Raw genomic sequence first — 15637 nt, forward strand, 5'->3', positions numbered from 1 at the left:
AGTGTTTGACACCAATTAGGTCAATTACATCAATGCTTGCTGCTTTACGTCTTACTTAAGGTGACAAAAAAGAAATAAAAACTACCAGGGAGGGTATGAGAGGCAGATGATTGTGTACAGACTGTTATTATATCCACTAGCTGTTGTGCATTAGTAATGTGTTTTTGAGGTTATTGGGGGTTTCATTTTGGTTTTGTTTTTTACTTTCTGTCCTTCTTTTTTACCCCTTTTCAGGTGTAATAGCAGTTGTGATATTCATCATTTTTTGCATCATTGCCATCATGAGCAGATTCCTCTATCAGCACAAACAGGCACATCGAAGTAGCCAGACAAAAGAGAAGGAATACCCGGAAAATCTTGAGAGCTCCTTTAAAGCTGACATTGACTTGCAGAACACAGTGAGCGAGTGCAAACGGGAATATTTCATCTGATGGACAATGCAATTTCTTCTTACTCTTGTTCCCCCCAACCTTCCTTCCTTTATTCCTTTCTTCCTTCCTTTTTGCTTTTTGTAGTTTTTTTTTTTTTTAAATGTTCATTTTTTGCTAAATTCTTTTTCATTTGGAAAAGACCGCCCTGCACAGGAAACACTGACAACAATCACAGTGCCTCATTCTCTGCACAAGAACCTGGCAGTCACAGTTTACTTCTGCAGCTCAAGAGACCTATTATCCCACTCTACACAAAATAAGACCCACATGCACACCTGGTTTCTGCTGTGGGTTCCTGGATGTTTCAAAGTCCCTACATTTATTTGTGTTCCTCTTTGGAGCCATTTAATTCATCACTTTAACACTAGAGCTAGACTATGTAAATTAGAGGTAAAATAGCTGAAAATGTAGCTCTGCAGATACTGGGACAGGATAGAGGGAAAGAATAAAACCAAAATGCCTGATTTATTTTACAGGCTCATTTACAACAATCATAAGGAACCAACCAAATTCTCAAATTATATTAATTGGTATATATCTATTGTTTTCAATGGTGTTACATTAATTTATACTAGTTGAGAAGCTGGTATGAGGTAAGGAAAAATAAAACTGTCCTCATTAAGCTCCTTCCCCCAACCTCCTGTCCTTTTACTGTAACTTATAGGCTTATCAGTACTTTTCCAACAATATATGTATCAACAATAAATGTCATTCCTGTGCACCTCTTTCACCTCCATTTCATAAGGCTGGCCATGTAGACCCAACATACTCTAGCATAACTCTAGCTGAAGCATGGAAAATAGTAGCTTGAATCTCCAAGGGTTTTAGGAAGCTGCTAGGACTTAGGTGCTCTATATTTGTCTGAAATGTTAGAAATGCAGCATATACCTGTTCATGCCATATGGAGGATTATCATGCACTGAGGTTAAACACCGTTGCCACTGTGGCAAAGAAAAAGTACATAGACAAGAAAAAAAAAAATTAATCTCAAACGAGTCACACCTTCTGCCACTTCTAAAAAAAATCCAACTACTCAAAACCCTCCCCTAAAACTGCATGAAAGATTGAATGGTATTTCTTGTTTGTAGAAGTTAGAATATCTTCTCCAAATCTAAATAGAGACGTCTCATGTCACATCCAAAAATGTTAATATTTAATCAACCCTGTTTCCAAGGAAGAACATTAAGGAAAACAGTTTAAAAAGATCCCAAATACCCTACTTTGAATTAATCTTCTCTCCTGTTTTTCTAAAGTCTTCTGTCTTTTCCTGATTGGGAACAATACTGAAGATTGAAATCCTGTCCATTTTATTTGTGCTACATAATTTCAGTGTGAGGCTGAAAAACGTTCTTTCCAGTCACAGACATCCTAAGGGTAAGAAATAGAGAAATCCCACCAGGGGAGGTTTATCACACCTCGCTTGTGTCTGTGTGACATACGGCCCTTGCAGGGCTTTTGAAGAGTATGTGGAATTTGCTGTCAGACTTGAAGTTTTCTGACAGGAGTTGAATCATTCCAACAGCTAAGAAAGAAAATCTTATTTATTGCAGTACTCTTGGTAAGGATTAATTTGAGACAATTAATTGTGCAGCTGAATCTCTTTCTTTGCCCCCTACATCCTTCTGCAGTCATCCTGGGGTTTCCTCATGGTGATCCTTTTTACATAGAGTAAAATCAAAGAATCCTAGTATGAGGTAATGACCCACAGCAAACTAGAGATGAAGTTACACATGCAACAGGTGTTATTCTTCCAGGAAGTGTATTGCAAAGGTATGTATCTGGTTATTTTTTTTTGATGGGAGGAGGGGAAAGACAAGGAAGAATAAATAAATGCCATCTTGGATATGGTGATTCTTCACCACTTTTTTTGGAAGACTTTAATAGAAGTAGTGTCTGGTAAAGAGAAAGCAACCTTGGAATGATATTGCTCTCACGTGAAGAGGAATATGTGAGGCCAGCCCCATAAGCAGAACTCTACCCGAGCAATTTTATAAAGCCATTTATATTGAAATTAGTATTGGTGCCATTCTTCCTCAACCGTGGTCAACAACAGCCTTTTTGCCTCATTCTGGCTGTTTGCATGATACATGATTACTTGAGAGTGTTTCTGCATGATGGGATGTGTAACGATGACTCATTAGCCGCATTCCCTTTATGTTGCTATATCTTTTGTGGTGAAATCTTGGCAGAGCAATTCTCTTCTATTCCCCTTCCTTCCTTTCTTCCCACTCTCCCTCCTTCCCTCCCTCCCCTCCCCTTCCCCCCCTCCCCCCCCGCCTTCCCCCAGATAAAACTGCTTTGTTTGGCATGGTGGGAGGGGAGGAATAGGTGAGTGCATGGGCTCCTCTGCCCATGTATTGAGTCTTCTTATCTGAAATTACCTCTGTATGAGACATTTCTGAAGTCCTAATGTACTTAATTGGCTTTATGAAGAATGGAATAGGAAGGAGGGGAAAGCCCACAGGTGTGTATTTTTCTCTAGCCAAACCAACAGATACAGATCATCCTTCTGCTTTCCTACATGTTATTTTCCAGGAATAAAATTACTACAAAGTGCAACAATGAAGTGTAGAGCAGCTCCGACAGTAGAGTAGCTGGCAAGGGAGACTGAGCAATGAAGCAGAGTCCTCTCATTTCTCAAGTGACTAAATTGTTTTCAGACATCTTGGGGCCTGATTCTGCAAGACACTGAGCTTTCTCAATGATGATCAATTTCCCATCACCAAATGTAGATGCTAGTGTTGCTTCACATAGTTCAGACACAGCCCAGTGGCTCAGTCCTAGGCCAGAGAGCAGGTGTAAGTGGCATGCTGTGTGCAAGCCTGGACCTGGCAAAACAGTGTAAGTGGTTTCTTTGTCCATTTTCCCTTATCCTCACTTGCTATAGCCCAGGCTGGTAAAACCCCTTGAAAATTTAGCTGCGTTGGTGCGCATCTGTAAAAAGAAAGAACTGCACATACATAAATGCATGCATAATTATACAGAAACATGTGCATCTATACTTATGGATGTAATGAGATGTGAATATTTATATGCTACAGGGCTGGACAAATGAACACATTTGTATGGACTTGCCATTTAAAACCCTATCGTCTAAATCAGGGTGTCAATAGTCGTCTTATTAAATGGTAGCTAAAAGATACGATATGAAGTACCCTACTACTAACCCTTTTTTTTTTCTTTTTTTTGTTACAATGCTTTCTTTAGTGAGGGCATCATCTGATTTACTTCAGTACCAGTTAAAGGCAATTAAAAATGTTTTATAAAAAAGAGAAGATATGCAATTTTGCAAAAATCTACCACTGTTAAAATCGGTTTCCTTTTCCACAGTTCAAATTATACCTTTTTCCCCATCTATTACAAATAATTTCTGCTATTTTTGTTACAATCGCTCTTTAAATAGGGTGGGGTCTTTCCTTTTGCTTTTAGCTATCATTATAGATAACATTTTTGAGTAAACATGAGGGATAATACTTTTTAGACATAAAATGTCAGGATTTATTTTAATGGGAAAACCTGAGAGTATCAAATTGTTTGGAGGTGTTGTTTGGGTTTTCTTCCTTCTCCAAAGACAAGTTTAATAACAAAAGTAAAGGGCTGTTGGAGGATACCGAGTCTTTTTTTTCTCTTGGTGATATGGTATGTAACCTTTGAAAATTATTATTGCTAGGCAGTGATTTTTGGATATGGATTTAGGTGCTGCAAATTCTAGTTTTCCAGAAATGACTTGGCCAATAACTGCCATGTTTATAAAGATATTTAGTCATGCAAAGTCCAAGTTGGATGCCCAGAAGGTCTGTCTGAGAACCCTGGTGTCTGGTTATAGCAAACAAATGAAGTCTGTCTGTCAGAAAGCTAAATCCCACTAACTTTCAGTAAGACACAGGCTGCCACCTGAGTGAAGTGTAGGCTTTCAAAGGAATTTAGTCTCCTGAGGATGTGGATCAATGCTTAAGTGACTAAACAAGATGAGCACTGACACTAATTTCAGTTGGATTTCTGCTTCTGCCTTGCTGTGAAATGTTTTAAAATACTACAAGACATTTAAATACCTTTGAAAATTGAGTCCCATATCTCTTTTGTAAATAAAATGTTGGTCCTAAGTAAGTCACCTGTGTAATTTGCCATAAGTATTTCATCTGTCCTTATTCACTTATTAGAGACAAGGTCATGTGAGTATTTTGAGGAAATTTTTAACACATACACTTTTTTTTCTTATTCTTGTTCTAGCCATGGCACAGCACTTAGGGTATGTCTGCAGTGAAAACAAAGCCAAACAAAAGACAGGCTTTTAATTCACATTGGCTTAACCAGGATTCTCATCTGGGTGAACACAGCTGACAAAACAAGCCATTTAGGGCTGTAAGGTTATCAGATTGTATTCAGTCATGAGATTCCCCTAGCATTTAAGTTAAAACTGATGGCCAGAATTCAGATATGAAATGCTTTCTCCCTGCTTTATTTTAACCTGACCGTGCCAGACTTAACCCATCCTATTTAGCAATTGCTCAATTTTTACAGTGTAAGCCAAACCCTTATTTTAATGAGTTGTTAGTCTATATTAGCATTTAGCTGATCACATATTTCACATATTGGGTGAGGAGCAATCAATACATCATATAGTTCCACTATGGTGAAGAGATATGAATCTTCTCCTAATGAAGTCAGCTATTGATTTTGCTCGGCATAAGATTGAGTCCTAGACCTATGGAAACACTTGAAGATTGCTTTTATCTGCATGTTTTGGGTTTGTTTCATTTTGCATTTTGTTTGAAAGACTACCTGTTTTACACTTGTCATCCAGTCCTGTCCTGTGGTCAGTGAGGACAGTGCCAATGTCTCAGATATCTTTTAAGATTAAATGAATCACTCTTTAGAAATGCGTCTTTCTTTCCATTGATTATAGAGACAGGGTAGGCTTCTGGCAATAGGTTAGCTACTTCTAGCAGAATTTGCCTGCATCTAGGAATCTTACACTAGTCTTGTAGCTCCAGTAAAGACATCTGTCCAGGTCTCAAAGGAGGCTTGTTTTTTATTTAGATGTCAGCTGGGATCAAAGAAGGACACCTCCTTGCATCTAAAATTACACTACATATCTCTGCTTAGGAAATGCATGTGTCTACTTATAGCTAAATGCATGAAAATCAGGTGTCAAAGCACACATTTGAGTTGGTGGCCATCTGATCGGTAATCTGTGGGGTCTGGGAGAGTATATAGCTCTCCTTCCAGTCTATTCTAGATCCAAGATCCATTCATTGCCTTGTGTGGGAGCTTTGGTAGATAGCATACATGTAGAGAGTCCACACAGATTTCATAATCAAAAGCTAACTCAGACTCCTAAGATGCCTTGCTAGCCCTGTGTGTCTGGCACCATTTGAGATGAACTATATGTCTGCAGCTCCAGTAAGGATGCAAGTCTCTTGTCTGTCACATCTTGTATCTGCTAGCCCCAAGCAGATATGTCTGATACCTGTTGGCTTTCCAAATTACAGTAAGTGCCCACCCAGAACCCCTAAGTTCTTGATGAGATGAATCCCTGAACAAAACCCCATCTTCAGAATGAAATCAACCTTACTTTACATCAGCATAAGCCAGTCAGTCCTTCACCTCAGCTTAACAAGAGTGTAGTAGGAGACAGGATTTGACCACTTTGTGCTCCACTATTGTCGTTGTAGTTTGTTGACATTGCCTACACAAAAATTACACTGAAGACGACCAGTTTCAAGTATTGCTCTGCACTGCCAGCTTTCACAAAAGGGTTTTTGTTGTTGTTTGTTAGTTTTTTTCAGAAAGCAACACTTTGTAAAAGAATTGAGCAAAATATGAGACCTTGTGAGTCTCTCTAAGGCAAGTGCTATTTTAAAGCTTTCATGCAGTTTTGTAAGGCCTGCTTATTCAACAAGCCAAGTGATACAGTTACATGCCTGCCAAACCAATGGCCTTACCCAGAGTCTTTTGAGGTTGGTGGGAGGCCTCTTCGTTTACTGCTGTTAGAGTTGCACTGTGCCCTTGGGGTTTCTGGGGGTTTTCTTCACAAGTTACTATCACAGCTTCAAAGCATCATTTGCTCCCTTTGGTTCTGCACTTTGTTGTTCTTCCTTTTCCAATGAAAAGTTCTTCATGTTCCCATTTGGTGTGGGCGGCCCCCTCCCCTGTGCTCCTTTTGTACATGAAACTTCTGAACACATTCTTCTTTTGGGTCTGAAATAGCTTTTTTTCTTTGATTGATTATTTTGAGTCATGCATATAGCAGTTTGGATATTTCTATGTATTGGTACTTATTTTTGTGATCTTTTGCACTAAGTTACTCTGACAAAAACAAAAACTGGGAAAAAAAAGCACACTTTCTGCTGAACTATTGTAATTTGTAAGCTCGTTGTTTGTTGTTTGTAATGTACTGAGTCTACAAGCCGAGCTAAGGAAGGATTAAGGCAACAGTTTGTCTTAACAGTGTCACTCCATATCTAGTTCACCTCTGTTTTCTTTTTCTCTTCTTTTTTATTTAACATGCGGGGCTATGAAATTGGTAGTAGGAAGCAGAAGAACTTGTGGTACAATTGTAGAAATAATCAAGGTTATGATTTTTCTCCCGGCAGTTACAGAAACCAGAAATTCAAAGAAATCATGTGGATCTCAAAATATCAGCTGGGTGTTCAGCCAGAAGGGAGCCTGCACTCCACCCTGGAGATGTAGTCACCTACAGGTGGTGATCTATAAGGGCGAATGAGAACATTAACTCTCCAAATTAAAATTGCGATAAGGCAGTGCAGGAGGCAGAAGCTCTCAGAGAGCTTATGCTGTTTGAAACTAAGCATGGTAACCCTCAGGTGGATATAAGGGTTTCAGGTCTTTTTCCACAATCCACTTTTTCCATGGAATGAATTACTAATAAGCCTGCCAAAAAAAAATAGCCTTAATTGTCCTGATGATCTGTAAAGTATCAGAGATGTGCTTCAAACATGGGAGAGGATTTCAAACCTCTGGCTGATACTAATCCAAATCTCTCCAGTTAGATCACTGGAGCTCTCCCTGATACCCTAAAGAACTGGGGATGATTTCCCTCAAATGATCATAGCATTTAATGAAATGTTGTGTACAACAGGTGATCTAAAGAATGGTGTTTTCTTAGAGACTCTCATCTCCTCATCCCTTCCTGACTTAGGATGCTTGTGGCAGCTTTTTTCTAAACTACTGACTGCTGTTCACATTGCAACACCATTTGCTTCTTGTCATTACTCTCTTCATGGATTTTAATCCCACAACCCTAAAGAAATATGATTTCTGCATGGGAAATTATTTACTCACTTTTGCATGCCATAGCCCTTTACACAGTTCCTTCTTGCATCATTTAGGCAAACCATTTTCTGACATGTTTTGTCATTGCTGCTAACACTGAGCACACAAATCATTAAGAAAGAAAAGTGATTTCTGCTGAGGAAAAGCATAGATACAGCTGAGTTGCAGCCTCACATCCCACTCACAACACAGAGGAGTACTTGGACACCCAAGCCCACTCCATTAAATTTCAAATAGAGGTTAGGAGAACAAGCAGGTACATGTTGTTTGAGGCATCCAGACATAAAAATCCCTATGCTGTGAGTTTTGCAAATGAAATATTTAACATAGACCATTATATCTAAATAATAGCAAGAAGCTAAACACTGTAGTACCTGACCTGCTTTGAAATCCACTTCGTGAAAGAAACAGAGCCAGCTTCAGACCTCGTCATAATACTGTTGAGGTCAATGTAGATACATCATAGATTAATTTAGCCTTGGATTGCCCTAGGCAAGGGCAAACTGGGGCTGACATATATGAATTCAAGTCAGGACCTTATATTCATCATCCCTTACTGCTGTCAACAGGAGTTGCATTCACTACAATTATGTGTTCCTTCTAGCAGAACTGTGGATAAAACTTGGGAATAAGGCAATGAACTTCAGCTCCACTTAAGCCCATGACATGGCTTAAGTCACCTTCAGGAGTTTCTGGAAACATGTGCAGGGAGAAGAGTCATCTGTGGGTGGTCTGTTGCCAACCAACTTGTGAGCCCACCCACTGACTTTGATAGGATTTTATGGGATTTTAATGGAGTTCACCCCTAGGTGGCCTGTAGTGAACTGTATCCTACTTGAAAAATGAAGGCACCCTAAAAAGCTAAAAAAAAAAAAAAGGTAAAAGGAGCAGCTTTACTGGCTGTGAAAGCTAGCTGAGATTAAATACTTACAATAATAAAAATTTGACTCTTTCTTCATCATTCATTTTACTTTTTTCTGCTCAAATTGTATTAAACAAATCTCTCCGAACACTGCTCATTTCAGTAGCAAAGCAAAAAGAAAAAGAATTTTTTTTTCTTTTAATGGACCATCCAAGGGTAATGCAAGAGTCTCTCAGTTACAGTAAAAAGCAAAATGGAGATTTAGATTATTCCCCTTTCACTATCTGGTTTTCTAAAGAGAATTCCACAGGACGTTGCCTCAGTCCACGTCAGTTTTGTAGACAATGTAATATGTCTTAATACACTGTTAGGGGACTGAAAAAATTTAGCCTTAGCTTCTTCTGTTTTCTATGGTTACTGTTGTACAAAAGAAAGACTTAAACTGTAAATAATGTATATTTAATAAAAAGAGACTTTTTGTATGATTTTGTGTGGAAGACAAATGCCTCCTCCTGTGGTTATTTTTTTATCTTACTGGAGAATGGACTTTAAAATGTGCTGATTATGGGAAAACTAATTTTCAGTCATTTACATGTTAACTCTAAGCCAACAGGTCTCACAGGATAGTAATAAAAGCTGAAGTGCCCACAACAAGGATTTATTGATTTCAGCTATTGCTAAAAGTTGTTGTCAGAGGATATCTGGTCATCACCCACATCCCTGATGTAACTGATTAATGCCGCTTTGCAGCATCTACTTTGGGCTTCATTAGGGCACAGATGCCTAAGGGGTTAAAAGTCACTTCTGGAGACATGCTTTAGTTCTGGTTACAAAACATGCATAGTCATAGCTCTGTAGCTTTCCAGGTACCCATGCACACATATGTATGTGCACATACATGCACACTTTCCCCAGGCTGCCATGCACGAACACGTCCTCCTATATCCATGTGTCCCCTCATGCAACGACCACACTTCTGACTGTCACAGGGATCACATTTGGCCACTGCCACCTCTACACATGTCGCTAGTGTGATAAACTGGAGCTGGCTTAGTCCAGCCTCAGTGATTTTGGCTTGGCTTTATGCTTTCAGTCTCACTGATTATCCCCGTACCCCACCCTGTGGAAACTGAGCACATAAATCTCCTGGTCTCCTTTGAAAGTCACAGTCTTTGATACTATCAACCAAGAACCAGTAAACCCTGACTTGGTAAATAACAAATCCTAATAAACTACTGAGAGGAGTGCTCTTGAAAGGGTTTCACATGCTTGGATTTGGTGTAACCCCCATCCCAAACTTCCAGGGTTTATGCAATCTGTGTTTCAACCAGCTGAAAACATTTATATTAGCAGGGGAGATGTGGGTCTCACTATCTTAGAAACTTCTCTTTTATTTTTTCCCCTTTGTTTCTGGATGGGCTACCATCAAGAAGACAGGGTTAATTGTGGTCCTGCATGGAAATGTGCTATTCTGGCAGGATAACTTTGCAGTACCTGCTCTGGGGTTCTCAGCCAACCATGCATGAGCGCCCATCTGAGGGCTGGTCCAGCCTACCACAAGTGTCCCAGTCCACAACCAGCCATGCAGCATGCAGACACAAAAGTCATCCTACCCAACAGCACCCTCCTGGTGTTCCCTTGTTCCTGGTGGGATGGGAGAAAGGGTTTAGTTATTACTTGACTTAGCAGAAATTTCAGGTTACAATTACTCCCACACCAAGTTACTGTTCTCAGAAAAAAAATGAGCAAGAACAATATCCATATAAGTCTTCCAGCCTTCCTTCTTCATAGCTAATACAGCAGGAGCAGTAACCTTATGAGGCTTGTAAGGACAGTACAGAATCCTACAATTTCAAATTTAATCCAACACTTGGAAATTAAGATTGTACGGCTTACAGTCTGCAAATGTCACTGTGACTTGTTTTCTGTTTTTCCAAGTGGAAAGAGAGGTTTATATTTTTTCCCTCTTAGCTCCTTAGGTGACTGTTTTAGCCTCCTCTGTGCATTTTTTTTTTAATCATTCATTATCCTTCTTTCTTCCCAAACTCTCATGTGACGAGTTAAAGATATTGTTCAGATGGTTGCATTAAATAATTGTGTTAGTGTAACAGAAATGCATGCATCTCTCTGCCAGCCTGGCAAAACATCATTCATTGCAGTTTATAGCTAGTTAGCAACATCTGAAAGAGGGGACAAGATATGATGGTGGGGCGTCATCAAATCTCCCTCTTCCTTAGCACCTGCTGTCCTTTTCTATCAGGCAGAATTAAAAAAAAAAATTTAAAATCACCTGTTCTGCAGCATCTGCGTGTGTGGCAAGTGTTTTATGTTAAAGCCTTGCTCCTTCAACCAAAGGCCCATTGGCAAGTGCATATAGGCAAATACCATTAAGCGAGCACTGCTGTGAGAGAAATGCAGGAGAGGTCTGCTATAGTTAGCTGAGGTATTTTTTTGCTTTTCCCCACAGCGTGAGTATTAGGCTGCTGCAGTCAGTGCTTATTTTTCTATACCTGTTAGCCTAGCAAGAAATCATAAAAGGCAGCCATACAAGGTCATATTGTTCCTCCAACCCCCCCACACCACTGATGTCTGTATTTAACTCTTCTTAGCTTGAGACCATCGCTCGCTCTTTCTCAAAGCCTAAGCTAAATAGCCTTTGCCTCAATTTAAGCCCATTACAGCTTGTCCTATTCCCAAGGGAATGGAAAGAACAGCTCGTTCCCTTCCTGTCATGCAGCAGCCCTTTTTCTGTTTAACAGCTATCTTACCCCTCCAGCTCCCCACATCCCCACTTCCCTTACACCTTTTCTTGCATTTTTTTAATCTTATACAATCACAGAAAGCAGCCTGATAAGGACTTAATGCTTAATTTTACCTGTTGGTGTGTCAGAATCCACTGTAGTATAACTAATCTACAGAAGACTTTATTTCCCCTGTCCTCAATTTTCCTCAGCCCTACTCCCTGCACCTTTTCCTAACAAAATGTTATCAGACCTCTACAATGATGGGGGGAGGCCAAGCTATGCTGAAAAGCTAAAACACTGATGGGTGGGGTACCAATAGTATGATTGAAAGGCTACTTACAAGGAGCTCACGCACAGCAAATATTACTGTGGCAAGAAATCCACCGTGTGATGGGTTATAGTGCTTCTGCCTCATTAGGAGGTGCAAAGGGATGGCCAGTTGTCCAAAAGACCAGTTCTTAGTTCATTCCCACTCTGCAAAGTGTTGGGCAACAGGAAATTAAGAACTGACAGGTCTGGCAGAAGGGCTGTGTTTTATCCTTCGCTTAATAAGGAGACCATGTCTAAGTACAAGGTGGCTGCTGGTTCCCTACCATTGCTAAGCTACAGAGAAAAAAAACCTTTAATGTGGTAGGGAAGCAGATATATGTACAATAATATGTAATAAATAGGACAGAGCAGGAAACAAACAGGGTCTGACGGAGAGAGCGTGTGCATGATCAGTGTATGAAAGGCACAAGCTGCTACATAACAAATGAAGGCTTCAGTGTGAAATAGTTCAGCTTCAATAACCTAAGCTAGCAGTCTGCTAGCAAGTTTATATGGTTAAAATGAAGCATTTTTTTTCTTGAATGAAAGATTGTGCACTTGAGCAGAGTATTGGCCTTGGGGTAGGAATATAAGTGGTAACAATACACGTGAAATGTACAATGGACTTTTAACTTCCATATGGACACCAGTGCTAAGCAGTGGTCCTAGGAGCTGATGCCTAAAAATATCACAGTTCCCGTGACAACCGCTGAAGATGGAGTGGTAGAAAGGTTTGGGTTTTGGGGTTTGGGTTTTTTAATTTGGTTTTTTTTTTTTTTTTTTTTTTTTTAGGGGCATCTGAGGAATTCACTATTTCATTGAAATTTTGGACCCCATCCCAAGTCTGGCTGAGGATCTTTTTTCTATTCTTTAAATTAAACATTTTTTTACAATGAGGGTGGTGAAACCCTGGAACACGTTGCGCAGAGAGGTGGTAGATACCTCATCCCTGGAAACATTCAAGGCCAGGTTGGACGGGGCTCTGAGCAACCTGATCTAGTTGAAGATGTCTCTGCTCTCTGCAGGGGGGTTGGACTAGATGACCTCTAAAGGTCCCTTCCAGCCCAAACTATTCTATGATGCCATGATTTAAAGTCATCCCTCACCTGAATCTGGTTGGGGAGTGAGAAAACCAGGAGCAGTTTCTCTGCTGATTTCTCAGTCATAGTATGCCTTGGTAAATTGTTACACAGCTGGATCTTCAGGACGTCTCTACCCCGGGCTACAGCTGAACCCATATGTATGTGCTGTCTTCCATGGGTAGGATATGCCTGAGATTTATGCAAAAGACACAATTAAGGCCTGTTTTTAGTTATATACAAACATACGCCCCAGAATTCCCTGGTCCCATCAAGTATAGTCATGCACTAGGCTGTGCATTTCAGGCTCTTCCTCAGCTCATGCAGCAGAAAGGAGCTGCCTTGCACAGACATCAGCTTTGTTTCCTACCACTTCTGGTGCTCAGGATGGAGGATTACCTCAGCTCCTTATGATGAAGCAAAAATGTCCCTTCATTAGTTCACCCCCTCCTCTTAAAACACTGCAAGCTGATGTGAAGACAGAAAGATATCTGCTTCCCACTGGGAGGAGGCTATTTAAAAAGTGATAGGGAAAGGATGATGTTGTGGGTCTGTCTTCCCCACCAACACTGCCAAGAGTTCAGTAAACATTTCAGTAAGAAAGTTACTGCAGGAGGAGAGGATTTTCATTTTTATTTTCCAGAGCAGACTGCTATGCAGGAACCTCACAATCTGTTCCAGAGGCCCCTCAGCATCATCCAGTTCAAGAAACTCTGTAGCCAACAAGGCGAGGCTATTAAAGGGACTCCATCTATCCATGCGGGCAGGTGATGGTCCTGGGATCTGAACCCCGGCATATCCCCAGGATCAATATTGTTTTATATATACATATACATCTATATACACACACAGAACCCCCACTATATACACACATACATATATACAGATAAAATACATATACATATATGTGTGTATGTATATATACATACATACCATGTGTTTGTATATATAAGTATATATAAACATATATATTTATATGTATAAGCCCCCTCTGGTGTAGGTTCCCACTTCTCAGCCAGTTAAAAGCCCCCAATCCCTATTTCCATGGAATAGGATTCCTTTCTTCACAGTAGGAGGATCTGAGTTTGCTGAGGCAAAAGAAGTGATGTGCTGCTTCTTGTCTTTTATTGCATGTGTGATTTAAAAGTCTAAATCCCACTTGCTGAGTGGCACTAAATGTGCACAAGGCTCATGCATTTGGGACTATGGGTCATGTGCTGAGCTGCTGACTCCAAGTACAAAGAGGTGAAGGGAAAGACTGACTTTGGAGGCTGCTTTGGATCTAAGTGACACCTGTGATTAGTCTGGTGGGTGCTTAAAGAAATTGAAAACCATTCTTATGATGGCAATATTGAGGACAATTAGTGAACATATTATTATCCACTAAAATAGACAGAAGATAAAAAGCCACAAATTGGCCAATATATAAATATCATTGCGTTTTTTTTAAAAAGTCGCCTTTATATTTGCTTCAGCTGTTATCTTTCCTCTGCCTATTATGACCCTAGCATGGCTGCTGCCCATTGGTGAGGTTATATGTTGATGCAATTAAAATAATTAATAAAAGACAATAATTAATAACAACATTTATTTCCATTATGAGACATTACTATAAAAAAAAACCAAACCCAAACTAATCATCTTTGAGGGAAATGGCGAATCGCTCAGAGAAAAGAAGAATCAAACTGCAACTTCATTACAAAACTGTCTACCACTGATTTTTTTTTTTTAGTGCTTTGCAAAGATTTTTCTTTAAGTGGGCAGCTCCATGTTAAAGACTGTGGAAATGCATTTCAAAGAGCAGCAGCAGCTCTCTGAAACATATTAAGTAAGATCTAAAAAACAGGTCCTGCTGCCATTGAAGGTGGCTGGTCCAGCAGCAAAACAGCCCTTTGTAGATAAGGGAACTGTATTTGAAAGGGAGCCTAACTGGAAGCGATCTGGGTGCTCCTGAGTTCAGGCATGTTGCGCTTTCTGAGGGGCAATGCATCTCCCCAGCTTCATGGGCACTGCTGTTCCACCCCAGTAATGACAGGCTTGGGTTTGGGGGACAGCCTACAGAAAAAATTTCCCAGGATGGAAAATGAGAAACATTCACAGCAGCACTATATATGTAGCAAGGAAGCCGTTTCTCAACCTGAAGCCATAGTCAAAGTGGATTTTCTGTGTAGGAATTATGTTTCAGGCCCAGCCTATCAATGCATTCATGTAAACCAAACAACAGAGGGGTTTGCAACCCTGGTAGGAAATTAATTAGATTTAATTTTGCATTAGATTTCACAGCACTCTCATAAAATTCTAAAATCTTTTTAAAAGACTGGTGATTCACTGACTATTTCTTGATGCATAATTTGGGGCTCAAATCTCCATTATATTGTCTCATTTATTGACATCTGCTACCTTGTGCCAAAAACCTGTCAAGGTTTGCTTGTCTCAGACTAGAGCTTCGGTTATCAAATGTTCCGTTTGGTCCTTTTTTAGATCCTAGTACAAGAAAAAGTCTCTAGAGAAATACTATGAAGACTTAAATTGTGGGCTGCCAAGGTATATAACAAGCATGCCCTTGCCTCCTAACATAAACGGTGTCTCATACACTATGGAAAGAGATCCAGAACCACAACTAAACATACATGTTCAGCCTCAAGGATTTGGGTCAGAGCAACTTCCAGCAATGTTCAGAAAGGTTTAAATTTAAAGTTCCAATATTGCACTAATTTAATGTTTGGGCATAATAAGTGGACAGGAACCACACAAACATATCATTCACTTCCATGGGCTTTTGGGTGCTCAGCACTGCAAAAGAGCCTGATGCTGAATATGCAAAAACATTAGTGTCGGTATCAGTGTTACTTTGCAGGTTTAACATTATGCATAATTGGAAAAAATAGGCTTTCACAGCTAGAAGATCATATCACA

The 15637-nt window shown here is 39.9% G+C and overlaps 1 protein-coding gene across 1 annotated transcript in view; it reads left to right on the plus strand.

The window, feature by feature from the left end:
- CNTNAP5 (contactin associated protein family member 5) overlaps positions 1–9083 on the plus strand; it is a 297497-nt gene extending 288414 nt beyond the window's left edge. The window contains exon 24 of the mRNA XM_075093104.1: positions 235–9083. Coding sequence (XP_074949205.1) covers positions 235–431 — 197 coding nt within the window. The 3' untranslated portion in view covers positions 432–9083. The remainder of the gene's footprint in view (positions 1–234) is intronic.
- The last annotated feature ends 6554 nt before the right edge of the window (positions 9084–15637 follow it).

Source organism: Phalacrocorax aristotelis, chromosome 5, assembly GCF_949628215.1.
Source record: "Phalacrocorax aristotelis chromosome 5, bGulAri2.1, whole genome shotgun sequence".
Lineage (NCBI taxonomy): Eukaryota > Metazoa > Chordata > Aves > Suliformes > Phalacrocoracidae > Phalacrocorax > Phalacrocorax aristotelis.